The following is an 18,756-nucleotide window of genomic DNA, read 5'->3' on the forward strand; positions in this document are numbered from 1 at the left end:
CTCCTCCATTGCCTTCATGCGCTCCACAGTCCTGAATTGTCAAAACATTTTCCTATACAAAAAAGAATGCTTGTAGTTGTCGATCCCAGATTCACCTCATACATGTGTTATGTCATTGGCCATGTGGTGGGATTATGTTTGCACAGCTAGTAATTATTTTGTGGCTGCAAATTTGACCTGTAGGTTTGCGAAGTTCGCCTCCCATTGAAGTCAATGGGGCCCGCCGCGAACGTTCGGTTTCGCGAACTATCGGCCGCGTTCGCGGTCTGCATTTGCGAAACGTCCCGTCGGAAGTTCGTCCATCACTACTGAGTAATGTAAAGGGGTCCAGAAGTGCAGGGGCTGTGTAATGTAAAGGGATCCAGTGGTGCAGGGGCTGTGTAATGTAAAGGGGTCCAGAAGTGCAGGGGCTGTGTAATGTAAAGGGGTCCAGAAGTGCAGGGGCTGTGTAATGTAAAGGGGTCCAGAAGTACAGGGGCTGTGTAATACACAGGGGTCCAGAAGTGCAGGGGCTGTGTTCTATGCAAAGCTGCCCCGGATTTTACACTCACAAGTTTTAGTAAATCCCCCCAAAAAATATACAGTACCTTTGTAGTGTCCCCCTTTCCCCCCACCGCACTGCAAGAGTGGTCAGTTCGTGTAGGGGGGTATGTATGACTTACCTTATTCCTGGCTCTGGCAGGGTCCCTAAATCCATGTGGCTGCCCCCACCCACCGCTGTGTCCCTCAATCCATGTGACCGCCCCCCCGCTGTGTCCCTCAATCCATGTGACTGCCCCCCCCGCTGTGTCCCTCAATCAATGTGACCGCCCCCCGCTGTGTCCCTCAATCCATGTGACTGCCCCCCGCTGTGTCCCTCAATCCATGTGACTGCCCCCCGCTGTGTCCCTCAATCCATGTGACCGCCCCCCCGCTGTGTCCCTCAATCCATGTGACTGCCCCCCGCTGTGTCCCTCAATCCATGTGACTGCCCCCCGCTGTGTCCCTCAATCCATGTGACCGCCCCCCCGCTGTGTCCCTCAATCCATGTGACTGCCCCCCCCGCTGTGTCCCTCAATCCATGTGACCGCCCCCCCGCTGTGTCCCTCAATCCATGTGACCGCCCCCGCTGTGTCCCTCAATCCATGTGACCGCCCCCCCGCTGTGTCCCTCAATCCATGTGACTGCCCCCCCGCTGTGTCCCTCAATCCATGTGACTGCCCCCCCGCTGTGTCCCTCAATCCTTGTGACCGCTCCCCCTGCTGTGTCCCTCAATCCATGTGACTGACCCCCCCGCTGTGTCCCTCAATCCATGTGACCGCGTCCCCCAGCTGTGTCCCTCAATCCATGTGACTGCGCCCCCCTGCTGTGTCCCTCAATCCATGTGACCTCCTCCCCCCTCTGTGTCCCTCAATCCATGTGACTGCTCCCCCCCGCCTGTGTCCCTCAATCCATGTGACTGCCCCCCCGCTGTGTCCCTCAATCCATGTGACCCCCCCGCTGTGTCCCTCAATCCATGTGACCGCCCCCCCGCTGTGTCCCTCAATCCATGTGACCGCCCCCACCCCCCCGCTGTGTCCCTCAATCCATGTGACCGCCCCCCCCGCTGTGTCCCTCAATCCATGTGACCGCCCCCCCCGCTGTGTCCCTCAATCCATGTGACCGCCCCCCCGCTGTGTCCCTCAATCCATGTGACCGCCCCCCCGCTGTGTCCCTCAATCCATGTGACTGCCCCCCCGCTGTGTCCCTCAATCCATGTGACTGCCCCCCCGCTGTGTCCCTCAATCCATGTGACCGCCTCCCCCCCGCTGTGTCCCTCAATCCATGTGACTGCCCCCCCACTGTGTCCCTCGAACCATGTGACCGCCCCCCCCGCTGTGTCCCTCAATCCATGTGACCGCCCCCCGCTGTGTCCCTCAATCCATGTGACCGCCCCCCCGCTGTGTCCCTCAATCCATGTGACCGCCCCCCCCGCTTTGTCCCTCAATCCATGTGACCGCCCCCCCCCGCTGTGTCCCTCAATCCATGTGACTGCCCCCCCCGCTGTGTCCCTCAATCCATGTGACCGCCCCCCCCCCCGCTGTGTCCCTCAATCCATGTGACTGCCCCCCCTGCTGCATCCCTCGATCCATGTGACTGCCCCCCCGCTGTGTCCCTCAATCCATGTGACCGCCCCCCCCGCTGTGTCCCTCAATCCATGTGAGTGCCCCCCCGCTGTGTCCCTCAAACCATGTGACCGCCCCCCCGCTGTGTCCTCTTTGGATAAATATATGCAGGCATTGACCACTTCCGGACCACACACCGTCATTCTATGTCAGTACTTTGAAGAGGAATATCTTTGTTATGGCAGCAGCTGGCTACCATAACCCCAGTGTCCTGTTCTTCAGCGGGTGGTCCGCTTCAAGATAAAAGTGGTCTCTGTAGCGGATTCGCCGTGAGATCGCTTTTATCCGCGGCGGGAGAGGGCCCCCCTTCCGCCACGCTACAGTGCCCTCCGCCGCTTACCGGAGCCGTCAGCAGCGGTGGAGGCGATCGGATGTTTTCCCTTGTGTGACATGGAGACAAGTGAGGGGAAGATGGCCCCCACCCGTCTCCATGCCATTGCCGGGCGGAAGCAACGTCAAAACGTCACACCGGCCCATAGCTCTTAAAGGGACATTTTTTTTTGTATTTCTTATTTTATGACAACATTATTTATTTTATTTTTTTTTATTGCACTTTAGTGTAAATATGAGATCTGAAGGCTTTCTGACCCCCCAGATCTCATATTTAAGAGGATCTGCTTTTTTTCTATTACAAGGGATTTTACATTCCTTGTAATAGGAATAAAATTGAAACAATTTTTAATTTTTAAAAGAGCAGTGTAAAAATAAAAATAAATAAAAGGTAAAATAAATAAGAAAGCAAAATAAAAAACTAAACGTGCCCGTCCCGCCGTGCTCGCGTGCAGAAGCGAATGCATAGGTGAGCAGCGCCCGCATATAAAAACGGTGGTCAAACCACACATGTGAGGTATCGCCGCGATCGGTAGAGTAAGAGCAATAATTCCAGCCCTAGACCTCCTCTGTAACTCAAAACATGCAACCTGTAGAATTGTTTAAACGTCGCCTTTGGAGATTTTAAAGGTTAAAAGTTTGTCGCCCTTTCCACGAGTGGGTGCAATTTTGAAGTGTGATATGTTGGGTATCAATTTACTCGGCATGTTATCTTTTACAAAATAAAAAAAAAAAATTGGGCTAATTTTACTGTTGTCTTATTTTTTAATTTATAAAAAGTGTATTTTTTCAAAAAAAAGTGCGCTTGTAAGACCGCTGCGCAAATACGGTGTGACAGAAAGTATTGCAACGACCACCATTTTATTCTCTAGGGTGTTAGAAAAAAATGTATAATGTTTTGGGGAGTTATAAGTAATTTTCTAGCAAAAGTAAAAAATATATTAAATATATTTTAACTTGTGAACAACAAATTGCAGAAAGAGGCTCAGTGCTTAAGTGGTTAATGAAAGTTTTCCCTTCTATTTCCCTCCTGATAGTATCTGTGATCAGCACTGATCAGCACTCTGCCCCCCTCCCACCCTGTGACCAGCACTGATCAGGATTCTGCCCCCCTCCCACCCTGCGACCAGCACTGATCAGCACTCTGCCCCCCTCCCACCCTGTGATCAGCACTCTGCCCCCCTCCCACCCTGTGACCTGCACTGATCAGCACTCTGTCCCCCTCCCATCCTGTGACCAGCACTGATCAGCACTCTGCCCCCCTCCCACCCTGTGATCAGCACTCTGCCCCCCTCCCATCCTGTGACCAGCACTGATCAGCACTCTGCCCCCCTCCCACCCTGTGATCAGCACTCTGCCCCCCTCCCACCCTGTGATCAGCACTCTGCCCCCCTCCCACCCTGTGACCTGCACTGATCAGCACTCTGTCCCCCTCCCATCCTGTGACCAGCACTGATCAGCACTCTGCCCCCCTCCCACCCTGTGATCAGCACTCTGCCCCCCTCCCATCCTGTGACCAGCACTGATCAGCACTCTGCCCCCCTCCCACCCTGTGACCAGCACTGATCAGCACTCTGCCCCCCTCCCACCCTGTGATCAGCACTGATCAGCACTCTGCCCCCCTCCCACCCTGTGACCAGCACTGATCAGCACTCTGCCCCCCTCCCACCCTGTGACCAGCACTGATCAGCACTCTGCCCCCTCCCACCCTGTCATCAGCACTGATCAGCACTCTGCCCCCCTCCCACCCTGTGATCAGCACTGATCAGGATTCTGCCCCCCTCCCACCCTGTGACCAGCACTGATCAGGACTCTGCCCCCCCTCCCACCCTGTGATCAGCACTGATCGGCACTCTGCCCCCCTCCCACCCTGTGATCAGCACTCTGCCCCCCTCCCACCCTGTGACCAGCACTGATCAGGATTCTGCCCCCCTCCCACCCTGTGACCAGCACTGATCAGGATTCTGCCCCCCTCCCACCCTGTGACCAGCACTGATCAGGACTCTGCCCCCCTCCCACCCTGTGATCAGCACTGATCAGCACTCTGCCCCCCTCCCACCCTGTGACCAGCACTGATCAGCACTCTGCCCCCCTCCCACCCTGTGACCAGCACTGATCAGCACTCTGCCCCCTCCCACCCTGTCATCAGCACTGATCAGCACTCTGCCCCCCTCCCATCCTGTGACCAGCACTGATCGGCACTCTGCCCCCCTCCCATCCTGTGACCAGCACTGATCGGCACTCTGCCCCCCTCCCACCCTGTGATCAGCACTGATCAGGATTCTGCCCCCCTCCCACCCTGTGACCAGCACTGATCAGGACTCTGCCCCCCCTCCCACCCTGTGACCAGCACTGATCGGCACTCTGCCCCCCTCCCACCCTGTGATCAGCACTGATCAGGACTCTGCCCCCCCTCCCACCCTGTGATCAGCACTGATCGGCACTCTGCCCCCCTCCCACCCTGTGATCAGCACTCTGCCCCCCTCCCACCCTGTGACCAGCACTGATCAGGATTCTGCCCCCCTCCCACCCTGTGACCAGCACTGATCAGGATTCTGCCCCCCTCCCACCCTGTGACCAGCACTGATCAGGATTCTGCCCCCCTCCCACCCTGTGACCAGCACTGATCAGGACTCTGCCCCCCTCCCACCCTGTGATCAGCACTGATCAGCACTCTGCCCCCCTCCCACCCTGTGATCAGCACTGATCAGCACTCTGCCCCCCTCCATGTCAGGGACAGGCAGTGTCTGTATACAGCTTTATATGGCACGGCTGGTGTGTAGGGGAAGGGCGAGGAGAATGTCCCCCTCCCATAGGAGAGAATGTGACATGGCAGAGGATTGTGGGTAGGAGATGCACAGGATTCTGGGAGACACAGGCTCAGTATGATCTAGGAGGAGAAGAGACTACAACCAGCAGACGCTGATAGAGGTACAATGTTTTTATTATTTCCTATACTATATATTATTATACTATTATTATTGCATCCTGTGCATCCTATATTCCCAACACTGCACACTGAATCTGTTACATTGTATCCTTATTATTATACCCAGCACTATAATAATAAGTCTACAATGTAACAGGTTCAGTCTCAGGTGTTTGGATACAATAATCACATAATATATAATATTCATTATGTGATCATTACATCCAAACACCGGAGACTGAATCTGTTACATTGTATACTTATTATTATATCCCATATTATTTAATATATGATCACTGCACCGTGCGTCTTGTATATTCCAAACACAAGAGACAGTAATATGTCACATTGTAAAAATATTATTATATCCCGTACTATATGTTATTACAACATCCCGTGTCTGGAACTGTTATGATATATAGTGCAGAATATAATAATAATAATAATAATAATAATTATACAACGTAACAATTGCAGTCTCCGGTGTTTTGAATGTACAAGACATGGGATGTTGTCATAATATACAGGATATATATATATATATATATATATATAGATAGATATCTATATATATATATATAATACATAGAATGTTTGGGGTTCTAAGTAATTTTCTAGCCAAAAAAACGAACACATTTTAACTTGTAAACAACAAATCTCAAAAAGAGTCTTGGTCCTTAAGTGGTTAATACATTCTAATTTATATATATATATATATATATATATATATATATATATATATATATATATATATATATATACACACATATGTATGTACATATATGTGTGTGTGTGTGTGTGTGTGTGTGTGTATATATATATATATATATATATATATATATATGGTTATATTATAAATTAGAATTTATTAACCACTTAAGCACCAAGCCTCTTTTTGAGATTTGTTGTTTACAAGTTAAAATCTGTTTGTTTGTTTTTTTGCTAGAAAATTACTTAGAACCCCAAACATATAATAAATATACATATATATTACACACACACACACACACATATATATTTATATTATATAATTTTTTTTTTTCAGACACCCTTGGACAGTGATGGTGAACCTTGGCACCCCCAGATGTTTTGGAACTACATTCCCCATGATGCTCTACTACACTGCAGAGTGCATGAGCACCATGGGAAATGTAGTTTCAAAACATCTGGGTTGTCAAGGTTCACCATCACTGCCCTAGAGAATAAAATGGCAGTCGTTGCGATACTTTCTGTCACATGGTATCTGCTCAGCGATCTTACAAGCGCAATTTTGTTTGGGAAAAATACACTTTTTTTTAATTAAAAAAATAAGACAGCAGTACAGTTAGCCCAATTTTTATTTTTTGTATACAGAAAGACAATGGGGACGCCGAGTAAATTGATACCCAACATGTCATGCCTCAAAATTGTGCCCCGCTCTTGGATTGGCGACAAACTTTGGCACTTAAAAATCTCCATTGGCGACATTTAAAAATGTCTACAGGTTTAGGGCTCCTTCACACGGACGAGTCGGAGCCCGGTTTGGTCAGCGGGGGATCGCTCCGTCAATCCCCGCCGAGCAGGAAGATGACAGGTCTGTCTTTGCACACTGCGCAGGGGAGGGACCTGTCAGAGCGCCGCTCTCCCCTATGGGGGATCGGATGAAGACGGACCGTAGAGTTTTCTTCCGATCCGCAGACGGATGGAAAAGTAGGTTTTTCCTCCCTCACACTATTTCGGATCGGAGCGGGACGGATGTCACCGCTGACATCCGACGCTCCATAGAGGTCTATGGAGCGTCTGTTCAGGTCCGCCTAAAAAATTGAACGGATCGTCCGTGTGAAAGAGGCCTTACCAGTTTTGAGTTACAGAGGAGGTCTAGGACTAGAATTATTGCTCTCGCTCTACCGATCGTGGCGACACCTCACAGTTTGTGGTTTGAACACCATTTTCATATGTGGCACGACTTACGTATGCGTATCGCTTGTGAGCGCAAGCTCGGCGGGACAGGGCGCTTTAAAAAAAAAATAAAAATTATTTTACCTTTTATTATGTTTTACACCGTTCATTTACAAAAAAAAAAAAAAACGTTTGGGTCACTTTTATTCCTATTACAAGGACATGTGTGGTTTGAACACCGTTTTCAAATGCGGATGCTACTCACGCGTGCGTTCGCTTCTGCGCGCAAGCTCGGCGGGACGGGGAGCGTTTAAAAGTTTTAAATTTTTTCTTATTTATTTTACCTTTTTACACTATTCTTCTTTTTTTTTTTTTTAAATAAATAAAATTGTGTCACTTTTATTCCTATTACAAGGAATGTAAACATCCTTTGTAATAGGAAAAAAGCATGACAGGTCTTATTAACCCTTTCCCGCCGAGCGTACGCAGATCTGCGTGCTCGGCTTCCGGGGGTTATACCGGGATGATGCTCGCACCTGCAGGCATCATCCCGGTACAGTTTTTTGCAGCAGGCGATTGGCTATCCAGGTATAACAACCGATGCGGCTAAAAGCCGCTCAGCTGTTATGCCGGAGGAGCGGGAGGGGACGTCCCCCCATCCCGCCGCCTCCCGCCGCTGTTACCGGTGCTCCCGCTCGATCGGGAGCACCGATTAGCGATCCGACGCCTCCGGCTGCTGCGGAGGAACTGGAACGAAGCCGTAATCGGCTTCGTTCTAGTCTCCTCATCGTAAACACGGAAGCGACGTCATGACGTCACTTCCCGTTTACTCGGCTGCCAATGGCGCCGGTTTTAAAAAAATATCCGGTATTCAGAATCGCCGTTTTCGGCGATCTGAATACATTGAAGTGTAAAGGAGGGGTGGGGGGTCTTTTAGACCCCCCCGATCCCTCCATAAAGAGGACCTGTCACCACCTATTACTGTCACAAGGGATGTTTACATTCCTTGTGACAGCAATAAAAGTGATCAATTTTTTTTTTTAAAAAACAATTTAATTATTTTAAAATAAATAAAAAAATAAAAATAAAAATTTTTAAAGCGCCCGCCGTCCCCGCGAGCTCGCGAAGCAAAGAAAACGCATACGGAAGTCGCGCCCGCGTATGTAAACGGTGTTCAAATCACACATGTGAGGTATCGCCGCGATCGTCAGAGCGAGAGCAATAATTCTAGCACTAGACCTCCTCTGTAACGCTAACCTGGTAACCGTAAAAAAAAATTTTTTAAAGCGTCGCCTATTGAGATTTTTAGGTACCGTATTTTGTCGTCAATCTACAAGTGCGCGCGATTATAAAGTGCGACATGTTTGGTATCTATTTACTCGGCGTAACATTATCTTTCACATTACGCAAAAAAATTGGGCTAATTTTACTGTTTTTGTTTTTTTATTATTCATGAAAGTGTCCCTTTTCCCAAAAAGTTGTGTTTAAAACACCACTGCGCAAATACCGTGTGACATAAAATATTGCAACAATCGCCGTTTTATTCTCTAGAGTCTCTGCTAAAAAATATATATATATATATATAATGTTTGGGGGTTCCAAGTAATTTTCTAGCAAAAAATATGGATTTTAACTTGTAAACACCAAATTCCAAAAATAGGCTTAGTCATGAAAGGGTTAAATATGAGATCTGGGGGGGGTCAAAAAGATCCTCACATCTCATATTTACACTAAAATGCAATAAAAAAATAAATAAAAGCATTTTCGTTTTTTTTTTTTTCAATAGAACAAAAAATTTCCCCTTTAAGACCATTGGGTGGAAGTGATGTTTGACATCGCTTCCATCATCTAGTATTATGGAGCTGAGTGGGGTCCAGCTTCCCCTCTGCCAGAGAATCGCCCAACTTTATGATCCCAAGGATTTGCCCACTTAATGACCGGGCCATTTTTTTTTTTTTTTTGCGATACGGCACTGCGTCGCTTTAACTGACAATTGGGCGGTCGTACAACGTTGTACCCAAACAAAATTGATGTCCTTTTTTTTTTTCTCATAAATCGAGTTTTCTTTTGGGGGGGGTATGTGATCATCTCGGCGGTTTTTATTTTTTGCGCTATAAACAAAAAAAGAGCGACAATTAAAAAAAAAAAATAATAATATTTTTTTACTTTTTGCTATAATATCCCCAAATTGAAAAATAAAGAATTTATTTATCAGTTTAGGCCAATATATATATTCTACATATTTTTGGTAACAAATAAATCGTAATAAGCGTATATTGATTGGTTTGCGCAAAAGTTATCACGTCTACAAAATATGGGATAGATTTATGGACTTTTTATTATTTATTTATTTTTTATTACTAATGGCGGTGATCTGTGATTTTTAGCAGGACTGCGACATTGTGGCGGACAGATCGGTCACTTTTGACACAATTTTTTTGGGACCATTGACATCTATACAGCGATCAGAGCTAAAAATAGCTACTGATTACTTTTTTTTTTTTTTTTCATGCTTTTTGCAGAAATGCAGGCCATTTTTTTTTTTAACATGGATTCCTATGGAACACGTTCACATTAAGGCATTTTTGTGTCTCTGCATTTTTGGAAAGGGTCAGGGACTTTTTATAAAAGCAAAAAAGTAATTTTTTTTTGTTTTTTTTTTGGATTCAGTAGATTTCAATGGAGAAGCTGCAGGAAAGAATGTGGCGCATTGTTACTGCAATTTTTTTGCAGCAAATTTTCTAAAAATAAAAAATAAAAAAATAAAAAAAACATTAAAAAAATGCTAAATTGCGGTAAGGGCCAGTTGACACCATAGGTTTGCGCAAAAGTCATGGCGTCTACAAAATAGGGCATAGATTTATGGACTTTTTATTATTCATTATTTTTATTTTTTTTAATTTTTTTTTACTACTAATGGTGGTGAGCTGCGATTTTTATCAGGACTGCGACATTGCGGCAGACAGATCGGACACTATTGGCCCTTTTTTGGGACCATTGACATTTATACAGCGATCAGTGCAATAAAAATGCACTGATTACTATATAAATGTCACTGGCAGGGAAGGGGTTAACACTAGGGGGCGATCAAGGCGTTAACTGTGTGTTCTAGGGAGTGTTTCTAACTGTGGGGGGGAGGGCACTGCCTGGAGGAGGAGAGAGATCACGGTTCATACTGATTATGAACAGCAGATCTGTCTCCTCTCTCCTGACAGAACAGAGATCTGTCCTTTTACATTGACAGACCCCCGTTCTGTCTCTCTCAGGAGCAAACGTGGGTGTCCATCAGACATCGCGGCCACCCGGGCAAGCGCATCAGCTCCATCATTGCGCCGCGACTAATTTGCCCAGGGGAACCAACCTGCCGCAAATGTGGTGGCCGGTCCTTAACCCCTTCCGGACCGCCGCACGCCGATATACATCCTAACTTTGAAGAGGGATATTGTTGTTGTGGCAGCAGATAGCTGCCCAAACCCCGGAATCCTCTTCTTCAGCCGGCGGTCCAGTTTCCGATAATAGTGGTCTCTGTGGCGGATTCACTGCGAGATTACTTTTAACGGCGGGAGAGGGGCCCCCCCTCCTTCCCACCACGCTCCGGTGACCTCCAGCGCTTACCGGAGTCGTCGGTAGTGGCGGAGACGATTGGGTCCTTCTTGGTGTTAGGCATGGAGGTGAGTGAGGGGATGATGAACCCCCCACCCGTCTCCATACCATTGCAGGGCGGAAGTGATGTAAAAAAAAAAGCGTGACTTCCGCCCATAGCTCTTAAAGGGACATTTAAAAAAAAAAATTTTAATAACAACATTTTTTTTTTTATTGCACTTTAGTGTAAATATGAGATGTGAGATCTTTTTGACCCCCCCAGATCTCATATTTAAGAGGACCTGTCATGCTTTTTTTTTTCTATTACAGTGGATATTTATATTCCTTGTAATAGGAATAAAAGTGACACTATTTTTATTTTTTTTAAAAAAAGAACAGTGTAAAAATAAAAAATAAATAAATGTTTTCTAAAGCGTGCCTTGTCCCGCCGAGCTCGCGTGCAGATGCGAACGCATACGTGAGTAGCGCCTGCATGTGAAAACGGTGTTCAAACCACACATGTGAGGTATTGCCGCGATCGGTAGAGTGAGAGCAATAATTCTAGCTCTAGACCTCCTCTGTAACTCAAGACATGCAACCTGTAGAATTTTTTTAAACGTCGCCTATGGAGATTTTTTACGGGTAAAAGTCTGTCTCCATTTCACGAGCGGGCGCAATTTTGAAGCGTGACATGTTGGGTATCAATTTACTCGGCGTAACAATATCTTTCACAAAATAAAAAAAGAAAATCGGGCTAACTTTACTGTTGTCTTATTTTTTAATTCAAAAAAGTGTATTTTTTTTTTAAAAAGTGTGCTTGTAAGACCGCTGTGCAAATACGGTGTGACAGAAAGTATTGCAACGACCGCCATTTTATTCTCTAGCCGGTTCCCGACCAGCGCACGCCGATGTACGTCGGCAGAATGGCACGGGGAGGAAAATGTGCGTACCTGTACGTCCCTTTAAATTTGCCGCCCTGCCATCGCGAGCGCGCTGGGGGTGGTGTGCTCAAGTGGCGGTCGGGGCCCCCGTGAGTCCGGTCGTGGGTCCCGCGGACTCGATCGCCACGGGCATACCCAAGATCGTCTCACGGGGCGGCTGAATGGAGAAATTCCGTTGTAAACAGCCTTTCCCCATTCTGCCTAGCTGATCTCTGCTCCATGTGATTGGAGCAGAGATCAGTGTTCACTAAATTAAAGCCCAGCCCCCCAACAGTTAGTAACACACCCCTAGGAACACTTAACCCCTACACTGCCACCGACTGGTTAACCCCTTCACTACCAGTGTCATTTACACAGGAATCACTGCATTTATATAGCACTGATTGCTGTATAAATGACAATGGTCCCAAAAATGTGTCAAAAATGTCAGATGTGTCCACCGCAATGTCGCAGTCACAATAAAAATCGCTGATCGCCGCCATTACTAGTAAAAAAAAAAAATATTAATAAAAATGCCATAAAACTATCCCCTATTTTGTAAATGCTATAACTTTTGCGCAAACCAATCAATAATCGCTTATTGCTATTTTTTTTTACCAAAAATATGTAGAAGAATACGTATCGGCCTAAACTGAGGGAAAAAAATGTTTTTTATATATATATATTTTTGGGGGATATTTATTATAACAAAAAGTAAAAAAAAATGTGTTTTTTTTTTTTTTCAAAATTGTCGCTCTATTTTTGTTTATAGCGCAAAAAATAAAAACTGCAGGGGTGATGAAATACCACCGAAAGAAAGCTCTATTTGTGGGAAAAAAAGGACGTCCATTTTTTTTGTGAGCCACGTTGCCAACAACCGCGCAATTGTCAGTTAAAGCGACGCAGTGCCGAATTCGCAAAAAGTGGTCTGGTCTTTGACCAGCAAAATGGTCCGGGGCTGAAGGTGGTTAAAGCGGAAGTTCCGACATTTTTTTTTTTTAAAAGCCAGCAGCTACAAATACTGCAGCTGCTGACTTTTAAAATAATGACACTTACCCGCCCAGCGCGCCCGCGATGTCGGCACCCGAAGCCGATCTCTCGATCGTCTCTCGGGTGCTGCCGCCGCCATCTTGCATCTTCGGGTGCATGCGCGAGTCGCGCTGCGCAATAAGGATGGTCCCCGCTGTCTCTGGGATCCGTGTGTTTCCCAGCAGACAGCGGGGGACCTGCGGAAAGGGGCGTAGATTCTGCGGAAAGGGGCGTAGATTATGCGGATATCTATGCCGGAAGTGGGTGCAGATACCTGTACTGTACAGGTACCTGCACCCTCCTCCCCCCCTGAAAGGTGCCAATTGTGGCGCCAGAGGGGGGGAGGGTTCCAATGAGCGGAAGGTCCACTTTAGGGTGGACCTCCGCTTTAAGGTGTTAGAAAAAAAAAATGTATAATGTTTGGGGGGTTCTAAGTAATTTTCGAGAAAAAAAAAAATATATTTTTAACCACTTGCCGCCCGCCCTATTACAAATAGACGGCGGCAAAGTGGTTTCATAATCGTGACCGGAAGTCATATGACGTCCTCAGGATTATGAGCCGCTGCGCGCCCCCGGGGGCGTGCATCGCGGCGATCGTTGTTGCGGGGTGTCAGTCTGACACCCAGCAACTACGATCTCGGTAAAGAGTCTCCGACGGAGACTCTTTACCACGTGATCAGCCGTGTCCAATCACGGCTGATCACAGTGTAAATGGGAAGAGCCGGTGATCGGCTTTCCCTCACTCGCGTCTGTCAGACACGAGTAGAGGAGAGCCGATCGACTGCTCCTCTGACAGGGGGGGTCTGTGCTGATCGATTATCAGCACAGCCCCCCCGAGGATGCCCACACTGGACCACCAGGGATGCCACCAGACCGCCAGGGATGCCCAGCAAAGGTAATCCTCCCTAGACCACCAGGGATGCCAGTCAGCACAAGGAATGCCAATCAGTGCCCATAATGGATGCCAATCAGTGCCCACAATGGGCATCACTGATTGGCATGCATTATTGTTTGGCACTGACTGGCATCCATTAGTACAGTATAACACCAATGTCGCCTATGAGTGCCCACCTGTGCTGCTAATGAGTGCCCACCTGTGCCGCCTATCAGTGCCCACCTGTGCCGCCTACCCGTGCCCACCTGTGCCGCCTACCCATGCCCATCTGTGCCGCCTATCCATGCCCATCTGTGCCGCCCATCCATGCCAATCCGTGCCAGCTATCAGTGCCAATTTGTGCCACCTATCAGTGTCCATCCGTGTCGCCCATCCGTGTCGCCCATCCGTGTCGCCTATCAGTGCTGCCTATCAGTGCTGCCTATCAGTGCCGCCTATCAGTGCCGCCTATCAGTGTCCATCAATGCCACCTCATCAGTGCCACTTCATTGGTGCCCATCAGTGCCGCCTTATCAGTGCCCATCAGTGTAGCCCTATCACTGCCCATCAGTGAAGGAGAAAATTTACTTATTTACAAAGTTTTGAAACTGAAACAAAAAAAAAAACATTTTTTTTTTCAAAATTTTCGGTATTTTTTTATTTGTAGCACAAAAAATAAAAACCGCAGAGGTGATCAAATACCACCAAAAGAAAGCTCTATTTGTGGGAAAAAAATGATAAAAATGTCATTTGGGTACAGTGTAGCATGACCGCGCAATTGTCATTCAAAGTGCGACAGCGCTGAAAGCTCAAAATTGGTCTGGGCAGGAAGGTGTTTAAGTGCCCGGTATTGAAGTGGTTAAACAACAAATCTCATAAAGAGGCTCGGTCCTTAAGTGGTTAAGCGCAAAAAGGTGTTTTTTTTTTTTTTTTTTTTCAAAAGTCAGTATGTAAATATGAAGGTAGACGTTTTTTTTCATGGTACAATATTCTTCTACTTGTATAACTTTTATCCCTCTGCAGGATCAGCTGTGTTGGGCGTTGAGGGGCCATGGCCGAATTCACGATCCGAGTGTATAAGAACAAAGACTACAATGCGGTCCGGATGTTGTTTGCCGAGGGGATGCTGGAGCACATTCCAGCCACCTGCGCCCACCTGCTGAAGCTCCCCCGCTCCCAGTTTATCCTCTTCGTCTCCTTCATCAGCCTCCTTTTAGTCTCCAAGTCCTACTTGCTCTCTCTCATCAGCCTGGCTGTTGTGTTCATGGGCGGCCGGCGTCTACTGACCAAAGAGTTCCACCAGTACGTCAACCAGTGTCAACGAGAAGACTTGCTGGACATCGAGGAGTCTTACATGGCCAGCAACAACTCCTGCTTCTGGGTGGCGGAGTGCGACGGCCGAGTGGTTGGGATGGTCGGCGCCCAGTCGGCCCCCGTTCTAGCCAAGTGATGCTGCTCAGACGTATGTCGGTGGCCAAAGACCAGAGGCACAAGGGCATCGCCAAAGCCCTGTGCGTAAAGGTCATTGACTTTGCTCGCCAACGGGGGTACCAGAAGGTGGCGCTGGAGACCTCTATGATACAACTCGCGGCTCAGAAGTTATACGAAACGATGGGATTTCAGAAGACCGACGACAAGGTCCTCCCGTCACTGCTTGGAAGATTTGCAAACTTCTCCATCCTGACTTTTGAATATCAAATCAAAGAATAATATGCCAAGATGAAGACGGATAGAGGACCGCCTGCTCTTGGAGTATTTATTTAGCACTATTAAGGTTATTTTTACAAAAAAAAAAAAAAGGAAGGAAGGAATGAGCATGAGATTAAATTATAAAAACTTATTTTGGAACTATCTGAAGTTTTTTAAAACTTTTATCACTGTAGACATTAAGACCCCTTTCATACCAAGGGCGTTTTGCAGGCGCTATAGCGTTAGAAATAGTGCCTGCAATCCGCCCTAAAAAAGCTGCACCATTGTGTGTAATGTGAAGGCCCCCGAGGGCTTTCAGACTGGAGCGGTGCGCTGGAAGGACGTCAGGGAAAAGTCCTGCCAGCAGCTTCTTAGGAGCGGTGTGTTTACCGCTCCTCCACCGCTGCTCCCCAATGGGGCAGTGCTGTAATACCGCCGGCAAAACTCCGTCGTTGCGTTTTAACCCTTTCTCGGCCGCTAGCGGGGGTAAAAGCACCCTGCTAGCGGTCGAAATGCGACGCAAATCCGGCGGTAAAACGCCACTAAAAATACGCTATGGGCGGTGTGGTGTGAAAGGGGTCTAAATGATCGCTGCTTGTTTTGTGTTACTGTGAAACATGTCTGTGGGCCAGGATTTAGGTGTTTCTAAAACGATATGAGTTGTGGATAGAGTGTGGAAGTGATAGAACCTTGGGAGCAGAGGAGTAACTAGAACTTTTAGGGCCCGATGCAAGAAACCATGAAAGGTCCCCCTTTCCATCAGTTCTGGAGCCCTTCACCCTGAGCCCGGGGGCCCTTTCCTCTGAACCCGGGGGCCCTTTCCTCTGAGCCCGTGGGCCCTTTCCTCTGAGCCCGTGGGTCCTTTCCTCTGAACCCGGGGGCCCTTTCCTCTGAGCCCGTGGGCCCTTTCCTCTGAGCCCGGGGCCTTTCCCTCTGAGCCCGGGGCTTTTCCCTCTGAGCCCGTGGGCCCTTTCCTTTGAGCCCGGGGCCCTTCCCTCTGTTACTGTGAAACATGTCTGTAGGCCAGGATTTAGGTGTACCTAAAACTATATGAGTTGTGGATAGAGTGTAAAAGTTATAGAACCATGGAGCAGAGGCATTACTAGAACCTTTAGCCCTGATGCCATGAAAGGTCCCCTTTCCATCAGTCCTGGGGCCCTTCTCTCTGAGCCCAGGGCCCTTTCCTTTGAGCCCGGGTCCTTCCCTCTGTTACTGTGAAACATTTGGGCCAGGATTTAGGTGTATCTAAAACAATATGAGTTGTGGATAGAGTGTGGAAGTGATAGAACCTTGGGAGCAGAGGCGTAACTAGAACTTTTAGGGCCCAGTGCAAGAAACCATGAAAGTTCCCCCTTTCCATCAGTCCTGGGGCCCTTCCCCCTGAGCCCTTGGGCCATTTCCTCTAAGCCCTTGGGCCCTTTCCTCTGAGCCTGTGGGCCCTTACTCTTATCCCGGGGCCCTTTCCTCTGAGCCTTTTCCTCTGAGCCTGGGGGCCCTTTCCTCTGAGCCCGAGACCCTTTCCTTTGAGCCTGGGGCCCTTTCCTCTGAGCCTGGGGTCCTTTACGCCAGTTGTGGGGCCCTTTATCAATGTCCTGCAGCAGGACCCTTTCACATATTCTGCAGAAGGCCCTGCCTTCTTGGGGCCCCTGCATGGTGGATGAACACTGGGGGCCCGGTTGCAAGTGCGACCTTTGCGACCCTGGTACTTCTGCCACTGCTTGGGAGGCTCACCTTCTCTATTCATCCTTGTGATCATTGTTACAGGGAGGAAAAAGTCATGGGATATGCAAAATTTTACAGTTGTCAATGAAAAACAAGATATGAGGGGATTTTTTTGGGGGAAATGTTGCATTTACTTCCTATTGGGTCTCTGGGACAGGAAGTGAAAATAATCTCCCCAATAGGAAATAAACACTTGAATCTGCCAGTGATTATAACAATTTCCTACTCTATCCACAAAGAATAGATTATGGCTTTACAGGCACTTTAAAAGTGAAATGCAATCTGCCTATAAGGCGAGATGGAGCCGGACTTCCCCCATGAAGGAGAGGAGTATTCTGATGAAGGGGAAGAGCTCCTGGTGAAGGGGAGGAGTATTCTGGTGAAGGGGAGGAGTTCCTGATTAAGGGGAGGAGTCCCTGAAATGTGTCAGCCTCACTTTCCCTATATACTTCGCCCGGGGGTATACAGCATGGGGATCCCCGACCTCGCTGTGTATGCTGGCCGTATGCACCGGATCCATTTCTTGGATCTTTTTTGTTTCTGTTTCCATTCGCCAGTCCTGGTTTCATCTTTATTGTCCTTATTATCACTTCCGAGATTTTCCCAGCCATTCACTGGTGAGATTTATCTACTCCTCTCTCTATATGTCATTATTTTATATGTCCATTTTATTTAAATGTAATAAATGCTTTGCCATGGATTCCATGAAGATGTCGGTGTGCTGGTATTCGTGGGTTTGTTTTTCTTGTACAAATAGATGGGGGTCTCAGCTGGAGTGAGTGATATGATGAAAACCTGAACACAGCAGAAAGTGGTTGTTTTCTTCCCTTGGCTGCCCAGACTTGAGCTTTATCCATATGCAGGGGTGTTGCTGGGTCTACAAAAGATCTGGGGCTAGAGCCCATAGCAACGTAGTAAAGAAAGTCGTATGCTTGGACAGACATACACATGTAATATACGTGTGTGTGTATGTGTATATCCCCAGGGAGCCTCTTCCTTACATCAGAGTTCCCAGAGAGCCCCCTCCTTGCATCAGGGTCCCCAGAGAGCCCACCCTTACATCAGGGTCCCCAGAGAGCCCACCCTTACATCAGGGTCCCCAGAGAGCCCCCCACTTACATCAGGGTCCCCAGAGAGCCCCCCACTTACATCAGGGTCCCCAGAGAGCCCCCCACTTACATCAGGGTCCCCAGAGAGCCCCCCACTTACATCAGGGTCCCCAGAGAGCCCACCCTTACATCAGGGTCCCCAGAGAGCCCACCCTTACATCAGGGTCCCCAGAGAGCCCCCCACTTACATCAGGGTCCCCAGAGAGCCCCCCACTTACATCAGGGTCCCCAGAGAGCCCATTCCTTACATCAGAGTTCCCAGAGAGCCCACCCTTACATCAGGGTCCCCAGAGAGCCCCCACTTACATCAGGGTCCCCAGAGAGCCCCCCACTTACATCAGGGTCCCCAGAGAGCCCCCCCACTTACATCAGGGTTCCCAGAGAGCCCCCCCACTTACATCAGGGTTCCCAGAGAGCCCCCCCACTTACATCAGGGTTCCCAGAGAGCCCCCTTACATCAGGTTCCCCAGAGAGCCTCCTCCTTACATCAGAGTCCCCAGAGAGCCTCCTCCTTGCACCAGGGTCCCCAGAGAGCCCCCCACTTACATCA

The 18,756-nt window shown here is 48.2% G+C and overlaps 1 protein-coding gene across 1 annotated transcript; it reads left to right on the plus strand.

Moving 5' to 3' along the window:
* Nucleotides 1–5,204: 5,204 nt before the first annotated feature.
* On the plus strand, nt 5,205–17,802 carry LOC143975815 (putative N-acetyltransferase camello). Its single transcript, XM_077478369.1, is given in 3 exon segments — nt 5,205–5,405; nt 14,710–15,110; nt 15,113–17,802. Coding segments are annotated over 2 exon segments (657 nt in total). The 5' UTR covers nt 5,205–5,405; nt 14,710–14,737; the 3' UTR covers nt 15,397–17,802.
* The last annotated feature ends 954 nt before the right edge of the window (nt 17,803–18,756 follow it).

The sequence above is a fragment of the Lithobates pipiens genome, unplaced genomic scaffold (genome assembly GCF_037356315.1).
Source record: "Lithobates pipiens isolate NorthernLeopardFrog02 unplaced genomic scaffold, aLitPip1_a1.2 Scaffold_13, whole genome shotgun sequence".
Taxonomy (NCBI): domain Eukaryota; kingdom Metazoa; phylum Chordata; class Amphibia; order Anura; family Ranidae; genus Lithobates; species Lithobates pipiens.